Source organism: Mytilus edulis, chromosome 5, assembly GCF_963676685.1.
Source record: "Mytilus edulis chromosome 5, xbMytEdul2.2, whole genome shotgun sequence".
NCBI classification, from domain to species: domain Eukaryota; kingdom Metazoa; phylum Mollusca; class Bivalvia; order Mytilida; family Mytilidae; genus Mytilus; species Mytilus edulis.
Genome location: NC_092348.1, coordinates 88,269,629 through 88,288,172, shown reverse-complemented (window position 1 = coordinate 88,288,172; position 18,544 = coordinate 88,269,629). Strand labels below are relative to the sequence as shown.

Genomic DNA, 18,544 nt, shown 5'->3' with positions numbered 1-18,544 from the left:
CCTAGATGGAGTATTGTTGTCACAAAGGAGATGCTATGGAAACTATATTTCTGTACCTGCTTTGTACTTAATCTTAGGGCCTTTTTTTACATCACCATATTTTATTTGCATAATTTTTACTTTCAACAGACCTTGACCTTGGGCTTTAAGATGAAATAGAATGTAATCGCAGAAGTTAGCAGTTACTAGCATTGACTACTGTAGATTCATTATTATTCGTTGGATATCAATTTCTGTGGGTTTCGTGGGTACATATGAACCACGAATTCAAATATTCAACGAATAACATTTTTTCAATAGGCTTTTTATACGGTGACTGGCAGAACCACGAAATCAAATATGCACGAATATACACGAAAATAAATGAATCCACAGTACATAAGTATAGGATCACTTGCAATTTATTTGCTTGGATGGGATTAAAAAAAGGGACCTTGATTTAATTTAGAGACTGAATTGAAATCATTAGTGTGGCTTAACATATTGTAAATATCCTTTCCCCCTGAAAGTTAGATCTTTATCATTTACTTTTTTTTAGTATTATCAGCTCTCTGTCTTATCCCCAAGGCTTGCTTAGGCTAAATAATTGAAGCACAAATATGTTATTAAAGATCCTGTTCCAAAAGTAACTTAAACATATTTTTATTTAGAGGGAAAAGGGACTAATTTTTTTCTAATTTATTATCATATTATCTGTTAAAATGTATATAAAAAACTCAATGCTTTTCATACTAACTATCCTATCAGTTCAATTAATTTACCCCCTAATCATGGCTGCTGCTGGAATTAAAAAAATGACAAGCATGTTCTATATTGAGGAATTTTGAAGAAGTTACACCCATGTTCTTGCTGTGTTACTTAATATAGGTATCATCCTTGTGGTTAAGGTTGAGTTATAACGGGGGATGTTAAGTGTCAAATATTTACTTAAATGTTGGCCCACTACTTGATTTTCTGTGGTTATGACCGAGAAAAGTTTACAAATGGACAAACAGAGATGTTGTGTTAGTTGTCCTTTTTTGCATTGGTTGTTTGTAGTCTTTAATTAAAACATGTCAAAGTCATCGTCTCAGACACTGTAAATTCAGACATAATTGACTCAGTCCATTTATTCATTTAAAAAAAACTAGAAATAATTTCAGTACTCAGGCACTGTAGGTTTGTTATAAATGTGAATATGACCTATGAACTCTACTAACCAATTAACACAGAACTTCAATGAAAAAACTTAATTAAACTATGTCTTCATGTCCCTATATCATGAGGGGGAGTGTCACCCCAGCAAACATTATTAACCCCCCACATTCTGTATGAACCTGTTCCATTAGTCAAGAGCCTGTAATTTAGTGATCTGTTGTTTGTTGCTAATATAAAACTATTTTTTTTGTCTATTGTTTTGAACATACATCTAGCTGTTAGTTAGTATTCTTGTTTGAATTGTTTTACACTTGTCATGTTATGCCTTTTAGAGCTTACTATGCAGCACAGGTATTGCTCATTGTTGAAGGCCTTACAATGACTATTATAGTTCTAAACTTTTATGTGTTTGATCTCTGGTGCAGAGGTGTCTCATTAGCAATTATTTCACATCTTCTTATCATTGTATTTCATCTCTCTGAACCAAATCCTCAGCAGTTTAGTAATAAACTTTAAAATATATGTTTGGGCTTATTATCGCTATTGTTGGACTAAATTGTGAGAATGTCACATATTGAAATTACAATACCAAGTACATCAAAAAACATAGTTAAACATTTGAATGAACAAACGCATACATTCGAGTTACCCCAGGTGTAAATAAAGGTCATTCAACATCAACTAGCTATATAGCAATTTGCATTTATTACAACTTTAATACTGAACTGTAAACTGAAGTTACTGGTGCACAAAACACTTTTAGCATCTTTTTAATATATATCTAAATTATTACATTTGTGAGGTTAATGCACCACTTGAGGGTTTTGCTATAAAACTTTTAGGTATTACATTCTAAGTACTAAAGTGATGACACTTTTATTGACTGACAAAAGTGACAATTTTAAACCTTTTGTATAGTATAACGCCTGTAATAAGCATTTGATTTACATGGTTAAAATGTGATTAATGTTCTGACATTTCAATAATTGCTGAGGATGTAGAAAATTTAACATTGTCTTGATTTTATTGCTGGCACTCATAAACATACAGGTCCAGATTATGTAATATATTTACATTGCTTTAATGCTTCAAAAATATTTACACAAATGCCAATCACTGAATCATTAAAATCGTTTTATAAGCATTCATTCAAAATTCCTTTATTCAAAGTGTGTATAAGTTTGAATTGCTTTTTTCAAAGTATATAAGTGAAAATACAGAATTTAAGAGCTTGGATATCAGTAGGTCAGAATATGTTGATTATTTGAATAACCATATAATCAGCATTCCATTTCTGTAAAAAATCCTAGACAAAAGTAAAAGTTTTCATTCATTGATGAAAATAAGGAGATATGGTTAAGTTACAAATCATAGAAATGAGTTTTAATGCAAGCACTTTTGTGCTGACCTTTATTGCAGATTTATGGAATGCATGTCAAAGGTTTTTTTATGTTTAAGGTTTAAAGATGAAATATGTTTGATGAGCTAAAAAATGAGAATTAATGGATAAATATTTATGGACTTATCACTGTTGGAAATTAAGTGTAAGTGCTCTCATACCTATAGTACTCTTTGGAGTTTAATGAAACTGGAAGATAACCGCGGAATTGCCTAACAATTGGTTAAGGATTGAATTAAAGAGTTTTTTTAAATTTTGCAGGCATGCACATAAATGTATAAGACATGGATCAAAAATTGTCTCTAGATGGGTTATTTTCTCAAAATTTGGCATTTTCTGTGGACGAAAAGATTGTTTCAAAGACAAATTTAGGAAGAACAAAACACATCATTTATATGTCATATCACAAATATTTGGCACTTTGTATGGTTTCAGAGGAGATCGGTATCATCCTTTAGTAGCTAGTATAGATATATGTGAATGTAATTTCTCCAGTAAATTTAGAAATCTTTTTGAGTTGCAATTATTTTTGAAAAAGTTATCTCCCTTTTTAAATGTTAATAAAATGAAAATATCAGCATAGTATGCAGTTCTTATTGGAGTAAAATGGAATTTATGTACGGGTTGACATCATATAAGATTAGCATTACTAGCTGAATCATTAAAAAACACAACATTGGACACACTCTTAAGCCAACATAACTCTTTGTTTATCGAACTTTATGTTGAGGGTTACATCAACAATATCTTGTATGAGTGAAACAGTCATTGCTGATATATTATTTTTGCTGGAAATGTTAATAATTTGAAGGATCAAGCTCTCTAGATCTATCGTCTTCATTTCTCATTGCAGTTTTATGAAATCCATGTTAATAATAAATAAAGGTTGAAATCTGCATTCATTCGGTGAGTTTGAATATTTGAATTAATCAAATAATTGTTTTGAGTTATCTCCCTTTGAAATACTAATATAGAAAATCATTGAAGGTGGCACGGTAGTATTTCCTTGCCCATAGGGGATAATGATAGCCTTTTAAGAATTTTCACCCATTTCTAACACTGCAAAAAATTCTACATTCACAGTTAACTGAAATACTTTCATTTTACTATTCAGAAATGAATTTGAATGTGTATCATGACCGTTTACTTTTTTTGCTATTTTTAAAAACCTAAGGCCACTAGTGCTTTTAGGTCTATCGTGCAGTCAATACAAAATTAAAAAAAAATCCCAAAAATTCATCTTCATCTGTATGTAAAATTATTTCATATTTTTCTACTCCTGATTCATCCCTCAGTTTGGGAAAGTATTTCAGTTAATATCTGTATTTTTTGTCCAATCACACTGTTCAGATACATTGACTTAGGTAGGGTACACAAAAGAGCAACCTAAATTCTGGAATGCAAATACTACCGTGCCACCTTACCAAGACATTACAAACTTGAAATCAGTCATGACACCAACCATGCATAGACTTCTTATTATGAAATATATTACAATAAAGAATACGAGTCTACACTTATTTCTTACCAAAAAAAAGTGAAAGATTACACCCCTACCCCAGCTGGCAGATTTTCCCTTTTTTTTATCTTACCATTTTTACTAAAGGAATGAACAAAACCCAAATATATGATTTTCAAATCAACACAGAAGTCAAACATGGTGATTCAGGAGGAATTATTGGATTGCCAACTCTATTTATTGTTAATCTGACTGAAACAAACAGTTTAAGCACCAAATCATGAAAAATGATATTAAAGTCCATTCCACATTTTACAGCATGCCTTACATTACTTTACCCATTTCCAGATTATGAAGGCAACACAACAAGAGTCTTTAGATGGCAGTTAACTATTATTCTAACATCTTTTTAACAGTACATGTACTAGAATATATCTCTTAAGTTGACTGTTTGTGTAATTCTCATGTATGCATTAAGTTAAATTATGTCCCCTTACATAATCAATTTACCTTAATTGAGATTTTCTTTGCCAGAAAATCAAAACAATTAATAACATTTGCATGGAAAATAAATAAACTATTAAACCTTGCTGATATACAATCATAATTACATTCTTTGTCAAAATAAATGTCTTGCTAATGTAAAGAAACCCCTATTGCTATCTCTATTTCAGCCAAATATGAGGGCTAAATGAATAAGTAAGGACCACTTAACTACTTAATGGTTCAAAACAAGCTCATACTGGTGTCATGTTACCACAGAACTTCAAATTAAACCTAAAGAAAAGTATTATAGCTGTATTTTTGTGGAAAAAAATACAAAATTATACAATTCATCTATTTCGGTGAAAATAATGAGACCTACCGGGCAACTAAAATATGTCGCATCTCAAATTCCAGTGGTTGCACATGCGTCAGACATTGTGAAAAGTTAAAGCGAACATTTATAATTAAAAAAGTACTACAAGTTACTTAATAGTAATGAAGTTCTACTTTCTAGGTAAATTTTCAATATATTACCTACAGATCAGGCAAAATTTGCTGAATCAGCAATTTTCACCCCCAGGGGTGGAATTTAAGTGCTATTTTTATTACAGTTGCCATTAATCAACTTTTAATTGATATCATACAAATTGCATAGGGGAAAAAAACCATTTTATTGATTTAGTGTAAACATATATATCCCCCTTAAGGTGGCACGGTAGTATTTCCTTGCCCATAGGGGATAATGATAGCCTTTTTAGAATTTTCACCCATTTCTAACACTGCAAAAAATTCTACATTCACGGTTAACTGAAGTACTTTCATTTTACTATTCAGAAATGAATTTGAAGGTGTATCATGACCGTTTACTTTTTTTGCTATTTTTAAAAACCTAAGGCCACTAGTGCTTTTAGGTCTTTTATCATGCAGTGAATACAAAATTCCAAAAAATTCCAAAAAATTCATTTTCATCTGTATGTAAAATTATTTCATATTTTTCTACACCTGATTCATCCCTCAGTTTTGGAAAGTATTTCAGTTGATACTGTATTTTTTGTCCAACCACACTGTTCAGATACATTGACTTAGGTAGGGTACACAAAAGAGCAACCTAAATTCTGGAATGCAAATACTACCGTGCCACCTGAAAGCCTTCGTGAACCTACATTTATTTTGGAAGTTTACCAGTGTTCTCAGTGTAATTTACGTATATACAATTGTATTTAAAAAAGGCACTTTGCATAGGAAATTTTGAGAGGATAGTATTTCTAGCTTTGATGAATTCCGGTCATATTCCAAGCTCAAGATAAATTCTACTGAGTTATGATATAGGTGTCTTATTGATGTATGAAGGATAAAAGTATGAAATTTAGCAGGAAAATAGCCAACTAATGAAGCTGAATCATTGCTATGCTTCACATCCAATTATAAATCTTCCACAATAAATGTAATAAAACAGAGAAAGAATTTCAGACAGAACTAAAAAAACTAAAAGTAGTATCAAGCTATTTGGTGTTTGATGTACAATTTTTCAATTAGGAAAAATAATTGAAGCTGAAGAAGTTCAAGATTTCAACACAACATTGTCAGATAGGTTAACACAAATAATTGGAAGTGAATAAGTTCAAGATTTCAACACAATATGTCAGTTATTCAAGGTTACTATAGAAAACAGATTAACTTAGGTAAGAGACACAATCAAATTACAGATCTAAGTGGAAAATCTTTATTTACTTCAAATCCTGCAAAGAAGATAGAATTAGAATTAATACTCTCTGCGGCCTCTTTAGATATGTAATTTAAGCATGTCATTATCTTGATATTAAATGCATGGTGAAGTTTGCAGGCTGTTGATTCAATCTGCTACATTCTATATGTTTTTGATTTTGAAGTCAGTTCGTGCGCAGATACAACTCAAAGACTCTTATTTGGTCTGTGTTTATTACATGATGGTCCCCCCTTTTTCATGTGTCACTGGATTAAATTAACACTTACAAAGAACAACATAACAAGCACCTTCAGTTAATCAGGAACTAGTTATCCTTCTAGAGCCAGGTTTTTCAAAGGGTTTGTAGTCTTTTGCTTTAGTTTTCTATATTGTATCTGTTGAATATTTTTTTAAATGTCTCTGCTTTTTCAGTCATTAACAGACTGAAGGCTGTAAAGTGACATATAGTTGTTAATTTTTTCATGTCATTTGGTCTTTTGTGGAGAGTTGTCTCAATGGCAATCATACCACATGTGGCAATCATACCACATCTTCTTTTTTATATTGTCAATTCTTTGTTCAGAAATTTGTTTTTTGTTCAATCTTTAGTATTTAATCATGAATGTATTAGGGTAAGTGAATTGAAATTCATTGATAGATTATAAATTGGTCTTAGGGCAAGACAAGACACATTTCTGAATCCTCTAATCTATCTTTTACTCTTATATGCATGATTTTCTTCATTAGTTGTTGTTAGCTTTGAACTAGCTTAAAGTTACTGCTAGTACTCTCATATCTGTAATTAGTGTCTTTCTGTTGTGTGGATGTATATTAAAGTAACCATCCATGACTACTATGATTTGTTAGAGGTATTTTTATTTGTATCCATCTTCAAGTTAGTCATTATACCCCCGCTTTGAAAAAAAGGGGGGTATACTGTTTTACCTCTGTCTGTCCTTCCGTCAGTCTGTCAGTCCGTCAGTCCATCAGTCCGTCAGTCTGTCCGTCCGTCCGTCCGTCCCTCCCATTAATATTTTTCGTCACATTTTTATCAGGAACTACACTACCAGGATTTCTGAAATTTGGTTTCAGGCTTGACATAAGTCAGCTATACTGTGTGATGCATTTTCAGATTCATCACTCGACAACTTCCTGTTTACCGAACACTTGTATGATTTTACACATGATAGCCAAGTTGAAAATTTTCGTCACATTTTTCTCACGAACTACAATACAAGGTTTTTTGAAATTTGGTTTCAGGGTTTATATAAGTCAGCTATACTGTGTGATGCGTTTTCAGATTCATCACTCGACAACTTCCTGTTTACCGAACACTTGTATGATTTTACACATGATAGCCAAGTTGAAAATTTTCGTCACATTTTTCTCACAAACTACAATACAAGGTTTTTTGAAATTTGGTTTCAGGGTTTATATAAGTCAGCTATACTGTGTGATGCGTTTTCAGATTCATCACTTGACAACTTCCTGTTTACCTAACACTTGTATGATTTTACACATGATAGCCAAGTTGAAAATTTTCGTCACAATTTTCTCAGGAACTACAATACACGGATTTCTGAAATTTGGTTTCAGGGTTTATATAAGTCAGCTATACCGTGTGATATGTTTTCAGATTCATCACTTGACAACTTCCTGTTTACTGAACACTTGTATGATTTTACCAGTGATAGCCAAGTTAAAAATTTTCGTCACAATTTTCTCAGGAACAACAATACAAGGATTTCTGAAAGGAGTAGGTTCAGTAAGACCCCTTTTTGGCCCCAAAATATAGCAGTTTTACAAAATTGTGAAAATGTAATCTTTTAGCTATTTACTGGAGAGTAGAAAGCTTCTGCTACATAAATATGGGCTGTTTTTGACAATACAATGCACATATATCGGATACTAGCATCATTAAGTCATGCTAAATAACTGAAATCTTCACAATTTGAGCATTTTAGTTAAATTTTAGACGGTTTCCCTCTAAAATGAAAGTGGCCGCATTCGTGTTCATTCATAATATTGAAATGTAAGTTGTATTTAATGATAATACATAACATATATAAAGATTGAGGATGAACACGGATGCGGCCACTTTCATTTTTGACAAAAACCATCTGAAAAGTGACGTTTTTGTCATATTTGATAGATTTTTCTTATTTAAGCTTGAATCGGAGCGTTTTTAATGACTAAATCAGTTAAAATCTTGTACATAAACTAATTGAATCATTTGAAATAGACATTTAAGTGTTTAAAAAGTGTCCAAAATCTTTCGTTAGATGAACCTGAAATTTGAGGCCAAAATCGGCCCTTACCGGACCTACTCCTTTGGTTTCAAGGTTTATATAAGTCAGCTATACAGTGTGATGTGTTTTCAGAGTCATCACTCAATAACTTCCTGTTTACCGAACACTTGCATATTTTTACACTATTAATATTATCCACTTGCGGCGGGGGTATCATCAGTGAGCAGTAGCTCTCAGTTTCATTTATTTTTAACTGATTTTTGTCGAGCCTGCAACTTTTGTTGCAGAAAGCTCGACATAGGGATAGTGATCCGGCGGCGGCTACGGCGGCGGGGTTAGCTAACTTCTTAAAAGCTTTATATTTTAGAAGGTGGAAGACCTGGATGCTTCATACTTTGTATATAGATGCCTCATGTTACGAAGTTTCCGTCAGTCACATGTCCAATGTCCTTGACCTCATTTTCATGGTTCAGTGACCACTTGAAAAAAAAGTTCAGATTTTTTGTAATGTTGAATTCTCTCTTATTATAAGTAATAGGATACCGGTAACTATATTTTATATGTGCGTACCTTGAAAGGTCCTCATGTCTGTCAGACAGTTTTCACTTGACCTCGACCTCATTTCATGGATCAGTGAACAAGGTTAAGTTTTGGTGGTCAAGTCCATATCTCAGATACTACAAGCAATAGGGCTAGTATATTCGGTGTATGGAAGGACTGTAAGGTGTACATGTCCAACTGGCAGGTGTCATCTGACCTTGACCTCATTTTCATGGTTCAGTGGTTATAGTTAAATTTTTGTGTTTTGGTCTGTTTTTCTCATACTATATGCCATAGGTCATCTATATTTGGTGTATGGAAATATTTTATGATCTTTATGTCTGTCGCGCAGGTTTTATTTGACCGTGACCTCATTTTCACGGTTCATTGCACAGTGTTAAGTTTTTTGTGTTTCGGTCTATTTTTCTTAAACTATAAGTAATAGGTCAACTATATATGTTGTATAGAAGCATTGTTAGCTGTACATGTCTGCCTGGCATGGTTCATCTGACCTTGACCTCATTTTCAAGGTTCATTGGTCTTTGTTTAGTTATCTTGGTTAATGTTAAGTTTATGTGACAGTTGTAATAAAGCTTTAATTTATACTTAGGACTATCAACATAATATCAATGATAAGTAAAGAAGGTGAGACATTTCAGCGTGTGCACTCTTGTTATAGTTTGTTCTTTTTATTGTACTGTTACACCACTATCCCAGGTTAGGGGACAGTTTTGCTAAACAAACTAGTTTAACCCTGCCACATTTTGTATGTACCTGTCCTAAGTCTGTAATTTAGTGGTTGTCGTTTGTTGCTGTGTAACATTAATTTTTTTTCGTTCTTTATTTTGTACATAAATTAGGTCGTTACTTTACACGCTTAAATTGATTTACATTTTGTCATTTCGGGGCCTTTTATAGCTGACTGTGCTGAATGGGCTTTGCTCATTGTAAAAGGCCATATGGTGACCTATTGTTGTTAATTATGTGTCATTTGGTCTCTTGTGGAGAGTTTGTGCTACTCAGTCCTAAGCTTTCAACATGGTGTTCTATAAACTGTTGTTTGTCTATGCTTTTCTGGCCATGAAGTTGTCTTTATTTCAATGAATTATGATTTTTTTTACCCCTTGTATTTTCATTCAATTTTCTGATAACACTTCAACACTTTGTCTCCTGTTTGTTAGGATACTAAAACATTTGATTGTATCTGTTGATTTATTTTCTTGTAAACACTTGGTTTATTTTTTTTCTAAATTCCCATATCAGTTTGATAAATACCAAATCAAGTTGCACTGTTCTGATCTTACAAATAATATTTGATAATTTCTATATACTATAAACCAACTTATATTTGCGAGTGATTTAATTTTCTCAACTTTTGAGAGTAGGAATAACACATTTATAAGACGTCTTGAATATTTAAAAGTTTGATTATTCTTTATATTTAACAACATCAAATAAATTTGAAAATCTTGAAATTTGATAATTGCTCAACGGGGTAGAAAGGGTTGAACACGAAATAAAGTATCTCGGAAAATAAGTTGGTTTACAGTAAATAGAAATAATTTTAGATGTTTTTCTTAAACTTGGTCTGTCAGCTGATAAATGTTTTCTTCTTGCTTATGAAATTTACTACTTATATATTTCTTTTTTTCAGTATGTATTAAACACTACTAATAATCCCTGCCAAATGGCCATCATGTAAACTGTTAATTTTCTCTTTATGGGGGCCTATCTCTCTCTCTCTAAAAAATTTCCCCCTCTCTAATAGCATCTTGATAAAGAAATTAACTATAAATGTACTTTGAATTGTTTGTTCTCTCCGATGTATCCACTTAATCTCTACTAAATGGCCATTTATATAAGATCTTAGCTTGCTCTCTGATGATCTCTGACTCTCTGATAAGTGTTTTTGTTACAATGCACATAGTGATGCTTTAAATTTATCCATGTGCATATCAATATTAGTTACATAGTGTGTTTATAATGACCTAATACAGTATTATATGGTGTCAATAAATTCCATATGGGGTGAGAGCGAAATAAAAATCAGTACTTGATGAATGCTGGTGAATTGACTGGATTTTCGGTATAAATAGTCACTTATTAGAAAATGTAAATATAAATAGTTTTATGGTGTATACTGATGGAGGCTTTTCTGTATAAATAGTTTTACAGATTCACCCATGAATTGACAGGCTTTTCTGTATAAATAGTTTTATCGATTCACCCATGAATTGACAGGCTTTTCTGTATAAATAGTTTTACTGATTCACCCATGAATTGACAGGCTTTTCTGTATCAATAGTCACTTATGAGAAATTGTAAATATAAATAGTTTTATGTGCATAAGACTTCAGTGATTCAGGTGCTAAGGGATTGATTTATCATCCAAAAATAATCTGAAGAACAGTATAAAAATTGCTAATTAATTATCTCACTGACTTCACCATTTATCATTTTCTTGTTTTTATTGTCTCAAAGGTTTTATAATTTTAGCTCTCCAAAAATTGGTCAAGAAATTATTCTAAAACAATTATGTTGTTCTCATGGAAATCCATCATTTGGTTTATTTTCTACCCTGTTTTTGTTTTAAAAAAAGTTGAACTATATTATTCTACAGTTGGATTGATGGATTGTTATTTGATTCAACTGGCAAAAATAAGATTGATTGAATCAGACAAATGAACAAACAAAATTGTAAAGTGATTTGTACTATGTTGTGTTTTTGTAATTGCAAGAGTAATAAAAACTCAACAATATTTGTAGTAAATAACATTTTATTACTGGCAACTTTTTTTTGTTGTTATGTCAGCATCTTCTTTATCACAATAAAAATATAAAGAAGAATCTGAGTATTAAAAACTTGCCATAATACTTTAAATAAGCTTTTACATCTAAAGCAATAATATGAAAATTAATGTCAGAATTTAAAAGTTTGGTGTAAGATTTTAATCAAGTTTATAATGGTATATCCATAATTATGAAGACGATTTGGAATAAATTAAGTGTTGAAAGATGAAACTAAATTGATAATCTGTTAAATGAGATTTGTTATCTTAATTTCTACACCTTTTAGTACCTTCTGCATGAAAAGAAAATTTCAAACATATTCTGGCTTTAAATGAAATAATCAAAATCTTATCCATGTTGTTTAAATTACAACCATAAAGTTAAAAAAAAATTAACTTGAAGTAAAATGGGAATAATTTGAAATAAATTATATTGAAGCGTTGAATTGATGTTAATGTAAATTCACAGCTATAGATTATAAGTTATGTATATTTTATTGTAGCAAACAATAAATAATAATTATTCCTGTGAAAGTACAGACCTGACTTTAAAACATACCTAAATGGCAGAAAGGATGGATTGACCTTTTTTTTCTCCTAATTTTTTTAGTCACATTGGTAAACATAGTTGCAAAGAAACTAATTATTTATGAAAAGCAATGAATGATAATTTATAATGCAATATTTTATAATGCAATGAATAATAATTTATAATGCAATATATCCTATAAATGTCAATTGAAACAAAGGAACACATTTATTATAATACCTCTCTTTCTCTACATTTCAAAGAATATAGCATCACTTATCTGCACTTCAATTGTTTTTGGATAAAGATTGCATGAAATGCAATCAAAACCCTATGGTACTGACTTGATAACTAAATCTTCCAAGGATGATCACTACTTTTGAGATACACAAAATGTAGTGCACAGATCAAAAAGTTCAATACATCCTATCCATGAACATTTCCAGAAATTTATCAATGAAATCTATGCTCATATATTCAAGTTACAAAATGATGAAATACTAATTTCATGAAAATTACATTAAAATTTTGCAAGGTGCAGGAATCTAATATCTGTTTTAAAAGAATCAATGATGGCATTGTAAAGTTCATCTTTAAAACATTTAGACATTTAGTATATTGTTAACAATTGTTAATATCTTTTACAGGCAACTAATGATAGTTGCTTACCTTATTAAAAGACAAAGAAGGAATGCATGTTTTGAAAATAAAGTCTAGACTTGATATATGTTCCATTTTATTTGCATCACTCATGATGATGTTGGGAGTTTTTAATGACCTTGACTTTAGAACTGTTGTTCGGGGTCTTTTATATCCTTTGAAGTTGCTGAATTGATTCCTCTCCTTATCATTAATGAACATTTCTCTCAAATGCTAATATCATGAGGAATAAAGTTTGGGAGTAATAATAAAACATAATTTTTTCTATCACTGACTTTATAAATTTCATAGATTTTAAGAAAATTAAGAAAATTTACAGTAAAAAACTCATCTTAAAATACTGAAACAAAATATTCAACCAGTTGCCCTATACATGTTAAGAAGTTAGAACCATTGAATATATATATATATTAAAAGTCTCAAAAGTAAATAGCCATCCCCTAAAACAGAGTGACCATTTTAATCAGATAAGCAAAGAAAGAGTTACAGCTAAAAGTCTGCAATTTTGCTCATTCTATAAATTTTTGTTACATAAGAAAACCTTGAAAAATTATGTAAAAGGAATTTTAAGTGATTTAAACCTTTCTAATCACTTATCATGAAAATCACAGCTTGACAATTCTAAAAATAGAAGAGTCTTAGCATTATAGACAAATTCTATACAAGATTACAACATAAAACAATGATAATACAAATACAAATTATGAATTAAGATATCATGATATTAGTATGTTGGAATATTTAGCGAAAGATTTAGATTTTATGTTTTATATTACTTAAATAATTTTTGTCTGCAGTTCCGGAAATGCTTCATATCTAAATGTAGTGTACCTGCTAACCTAAATATTGAGTTGTTATATAAACTGGCCTGGTTTTCTACCTAAATCTACATTTAGCTGCTCCCATTTGTATAACAGTAAGCTATTTCCTTGCTTATTTTGATTAAGCTCAATTCATTGAAAAAATGTACATGTATAAATTGAAAAAAAAATATTGTAAAAAGTTAGCAGTAATAAATAATAGTAAAAAATTATTGAGCATTTATTTGTTTATCCACGGCTGTTGTGGTTCTTATAATATGTTCTACTTGGTCTTATTTTCATTTCAGTTTTAGCTAACTGCTTTGGTTTCCACTCGTTCCAAGAAATAGTTCTATCTGATGGATTAGAATCATTAGTATATTTTCCGTTCAGTATCGTAAAGTAGCATGCGTTAAACCACCATCCACACTGCCATTCTCTGGCACAGCTGTAATTATGATAGTTATCGTTGTCTTTGTCAACGGTACTAAATTTCATATTGTTATGGTTAATTAAGCTATCCCTAGCACTGCCCTTAAATCCTCGCACTTCCAATCGATACTGATCACGTTCTCCATCTATTTTAAAACTTTCATAAGATGCATAAACTTTGTTGTCTTCAAAGTCCCATAGGTCTATTCGAAGTTCATAATGCCCTTGATTTGTAAGTAGAAACATATTATCTAATCCAATCCAGTATTCAGATGCAATATTGCCAAAACCCTCACGATATTCTTTCCAAAACAAGTTGAAATCTACTTTTCCATTGAATCGTTTTTGTATAACTAACCATCCTCCAGGGGGGGTGTCCATATCACACCAGACAGGAATGGAACATGACGAATATAGGGGTGTTATATGGTAGATTCCACTCGTCTTGTAACCTTTCTCATAAACCTCCTGACAGTCTGCAATACAAATATATAAGCAATATTTATTATAGATGCAATGAATTGAATAAGATATGGGATAAACATCATTTAGACAGCAGTTTAACAATGAAAGACAAACATATTGCTTCAGATTTTACTTAGCATTAGACTTTATACCAGGTTTGTACATGAGCAACATTTTGGGTGCCACATGTGGAGCAGGATCTGACTACCCTGGTACCCTTCAAAAGCACCTGAGATCAACCCCAAATTTTGGTTGGGTTTGTGTTGCTCATCAGACTTTAGTTTTTTATGTTGTGTTTTTTGTGTATGTTTGTTGATCATTTTTTCTTTCTTAGCCATGGTGTTGTTAGTTAATTTTCAACTTGTGAGTTTGAATGTCCTTTTGGTATCTTCCGACTCTCTTTTTCAGAGACTTGCAGAATTTCATGAAAACTTTCATGTTTATTTAGGGAAAAAGACTAATATTTTCATCTCAGGGTTAAGCATACCATAATAAGAATGATTAACAAAAGCACTATATGGAGATTTTCAGCTCATATAAAGGGGCCCCGGCTTAAATTAAATAGACTGGGCTTTTGGCCCCCAGTTAATTTTCCACCTGAAATAAAAAAAAAAAAAAAAAAAGAATATGGTAAATAAATTCATGACACAAAATCCCTTCTCTTTTTGACAGAACTCAAAACAAAGAAACAACACCTTAATTGCTGTTCTTCATCAGAAGGATTGTGTCAGGAATTCAAATCATAGTAAAATATCAAACTTCTTTTCAAGTTCAAAAGGGCCACTCACACAAATTTGCAGAGGTGGATTTAGAGGTTTTTTCAGGGGGCCCAGGCCCCCTGTTTCTGGGAAATATGGTTGATTATATAGGGAATCATTGAAGCATGTCCTCTTAGGCAGTCAATGGGCCCCCACTTTTGAAAATTTCTGGATCCTCCACTAATTTGTGTAGAATTCTGTGCTAGATTTTGATGACTCTTCACCTGTGCATTGAAACGCAGATGGGATACTGATTACAAAAAATGTAAATAGTTATATAGAATAAGAAGATGTGGTATGAGTGCCAATGAGACAACCCTCCATCCAAGTCACAATTTATAAAAGTAAACCATTATAGGTCAAAGTACGGCTTTCAACACGGAAATCATTTTTCTGGGGAGATAAGGATGGTTTTTTTTACCATTTCAGGCACATAAGTTCTTGATTTTAATGCAATAGAATAGGACATTATATGAAAAATAATGCATAGTAATGTGTCAAGAAATTACAAATGGCAGATAGAAGGGTAGCATGACTGAAAAATGTGTGCCAAGCAGTGGAGAATTCCAGAAACAATACATATTTCATGCAGAGCGTATAAGTAGCATAAAACATTTCAAGAAGATATATTACTTTACTTTTAGAATGACATAATTTAATAGAACAAAGTGATTCTTTTTCATGTCTTAAGAGTATTATCCATATATCTATAATATAACAGAAGAATTGGGTCATATCAAGAAGTGCCAAACTAATTTATTTTGAATAAAGTAAACATGTAGTAAATCATGTACCATATCACATTTTCATATTATGTCTTTGATGGTTAATTGAAAATAAGTAAAATGCTAAAGTAGGCAGTTTTTCGATTATGCAATACTACGATATCCTAATATTTTTATAGACTTTAAAGAATGCTGAACAAAGAAATGTATGTTTAATTTAGTTACACTTAAATTCTTGCATTGGAACTTTTACAGAATTTTCAGAATGTTTGTTAATCAACAGGGATTCCCCCCCCCCCCATTTTTTTAACATAAATGAACATGAGTTAATATGTTTTAAGATGTCCTTTGATTGTGTTTAGCCATTTCAATTGATATTTTATAGTGTGTCTTTCTATGTTGTGATGTTCCACTATTATTTCAGGTTAGGGGGAAGGTTGGTACCTGTGAAAATGTTTAAACCTGCTGCATTTGTTAGCACCTCTCATAAGTCAGGAAACTGTTGGTCAGTAGTTGGCGTTTGTTGATGTGGTTCATAAGTGTTTCTTGCTTCTGTTTTTATTATATAGATTAGACCGTTGGTTTTCCTGTTTGAATGGGTTTTCACTAGTCATTTTTTGGGGCCTTTTATAGCTTGTTGTTTCTGTGTGATCCAATATTAGGCTCCATTTTGAAGCCTGTACTTAAAAAGACCTATAATGGTTTGCCTTTTACAAACTGTGACTTGGATGGAGAGTTGTCTCATTGGCACTCATACCACATCTTCTTATATCTATGAGCATTGTAATCCAAAAACACTTATAAGTACAGACACTTTGATTGCAAATTGCCAATTAATTACAAATTTTATGGATTTCTGATAAGTCACGAAGCATTATTTTCAGACTTTTTTTTCTGTTAGTTAAATTATGGTATCTTTTAACCACAGTAACCACAGAATGTTTAGTGATTAGTATAACAGGATCTGAGTAATTATTAATTAATTACATGTTTTGGAAGTGCTTGATCATGCAGTATCAGCATATAACACATGTAAACAAATGTACTAATTAATATGCAGTTATTATGTGTCAGTAGTAATATGCATTTCCGCTAACACTTACATAAATATTTATCTTATTTGCTACTGTGCAGTAATTTCCTTTTATACTTGAAATGTTATTTTATCATATTTGTACATGTTACATAAAAGGAACATTTCTTTATGATATATACTTAACATCGTCTGTGGTTGACACAGTGCTTGAACTGTTACAACACTGAGACTGGTAAAAACTTCTACCATTAAAACAAGTAATTTTCATTTCCTTTTTTCAGTGGGAAATGATAAGTTAGAAATTGAAAAATAATTATCAGAATTGAATTCAAGCTAAGATAGACATTTCTGCTTCTAGTATTGTAATACACTTGACATTATTTTGAGGAATTTCGGTGATATTCATTATCAGCAGATCTTGGTGTTTTTTTTCCCTTTTATCTTTAAGATGTGTTAGAGATAGTGCCATAGGCAAAGGTACTGAGTATGAATTTTATGATGTCTTTTTGAAAGGTGTGTCATGACATAGTTTAATGTATTCTTAAAGAACCTCAGAGCTGCATCAATTTGTCTTAGTTTTGTTTATCTGTTTAATAGCAAAATTATTTTTGAGTCTGATGACTCAGTTTTGATGTATGTAATTGTTATATGTTTTCTGGAAATGGCTTTTGAACAGATACTGGAGCATCAAATCAGGCTGGATAACATAGATGTTTTAAGCTGACTTAAATCTGTAAATTCACAAATATCATTGGGATGTTTTTATTAATGTAAAAAATTCAATAGTATCAGATTCACAATAATAAAAATTGAGAAAAAGATTAAAAAAAAAAAAAAGTCACTAACAATCTGCTGTTCACAATCCTAGACCCTTTGAGCCTTAAAGTTAAATCCATTGCACTACAGTTGTGAAATATATTAGTACATTTTGTACCTACTACTTCTTAAAAAATCCTTAAATTTTCATGAATAATTGTATAAATGCAATGCACCTTGGTTAATTTTTATTAATCATTCGTTATATTTTACAAGTGAAGAAATTCTTCTTGTAGGGGCTTAGTTTAATCAAACAATTTCAGTGGGAAGTGCTTTCTGACATTTGTTTGTAATAGATTATAGTTTCCACTATTGAGGAAGATTATTTGTACTTTTTAAGTTATACACAATGTAATTTTATGTCTTGTTCAAACCTATAATTCAGTGTATAGCTGCTTCTTTCAATTTTTGTTTTTGTCTATAACATGCTCAGATATATTTGTAATTGCTTTCCCTCTCTTTGAACTTAGATCAAGGTGTAAAGTTTATCAGATTTATAGGTGCTGTTTTATGTCATCAGCCCAGGTGTTTAAACATTTGTTTCTTTAACTTACATAAG

At 31.2% G+C, this 18,544-nt stretch overlaps 2 protein-coding genes across 2 annotated transcripts in view; one reads left to right on the top strand and one right to left on the bottom strand.

Annotated features, from left to right (window-relative positions):
• Nucleotides 1–18,544, top strand: part of LOC139524725 (protein disulfide-isomerase TMX3-like) — a 119,886-nt gene that overhangs the window by 22,912 nt on the left and 78,430 nt on the right. The window lies entirely within an intron of this gene.
• The window catches only part of LOC139524726 (fibrinogen-like protein 1), a 30,329-nt gene continuing 23,519 nt past the window's right edge, over nt 11,735–18,544 (bottom strand). The window contains exon 2 of the mRNA XM_071319755.1: nt 11,735–14,661. Within this exon, the coding sequence (XP_071175856.1) occupies nt 14,003–14,661 (659 nt within the window). The 3' untranslated portion in view covers nt 11,735–14,002. The remainder of the gene's footprint in view (nt 14,662–18,544) is intronic.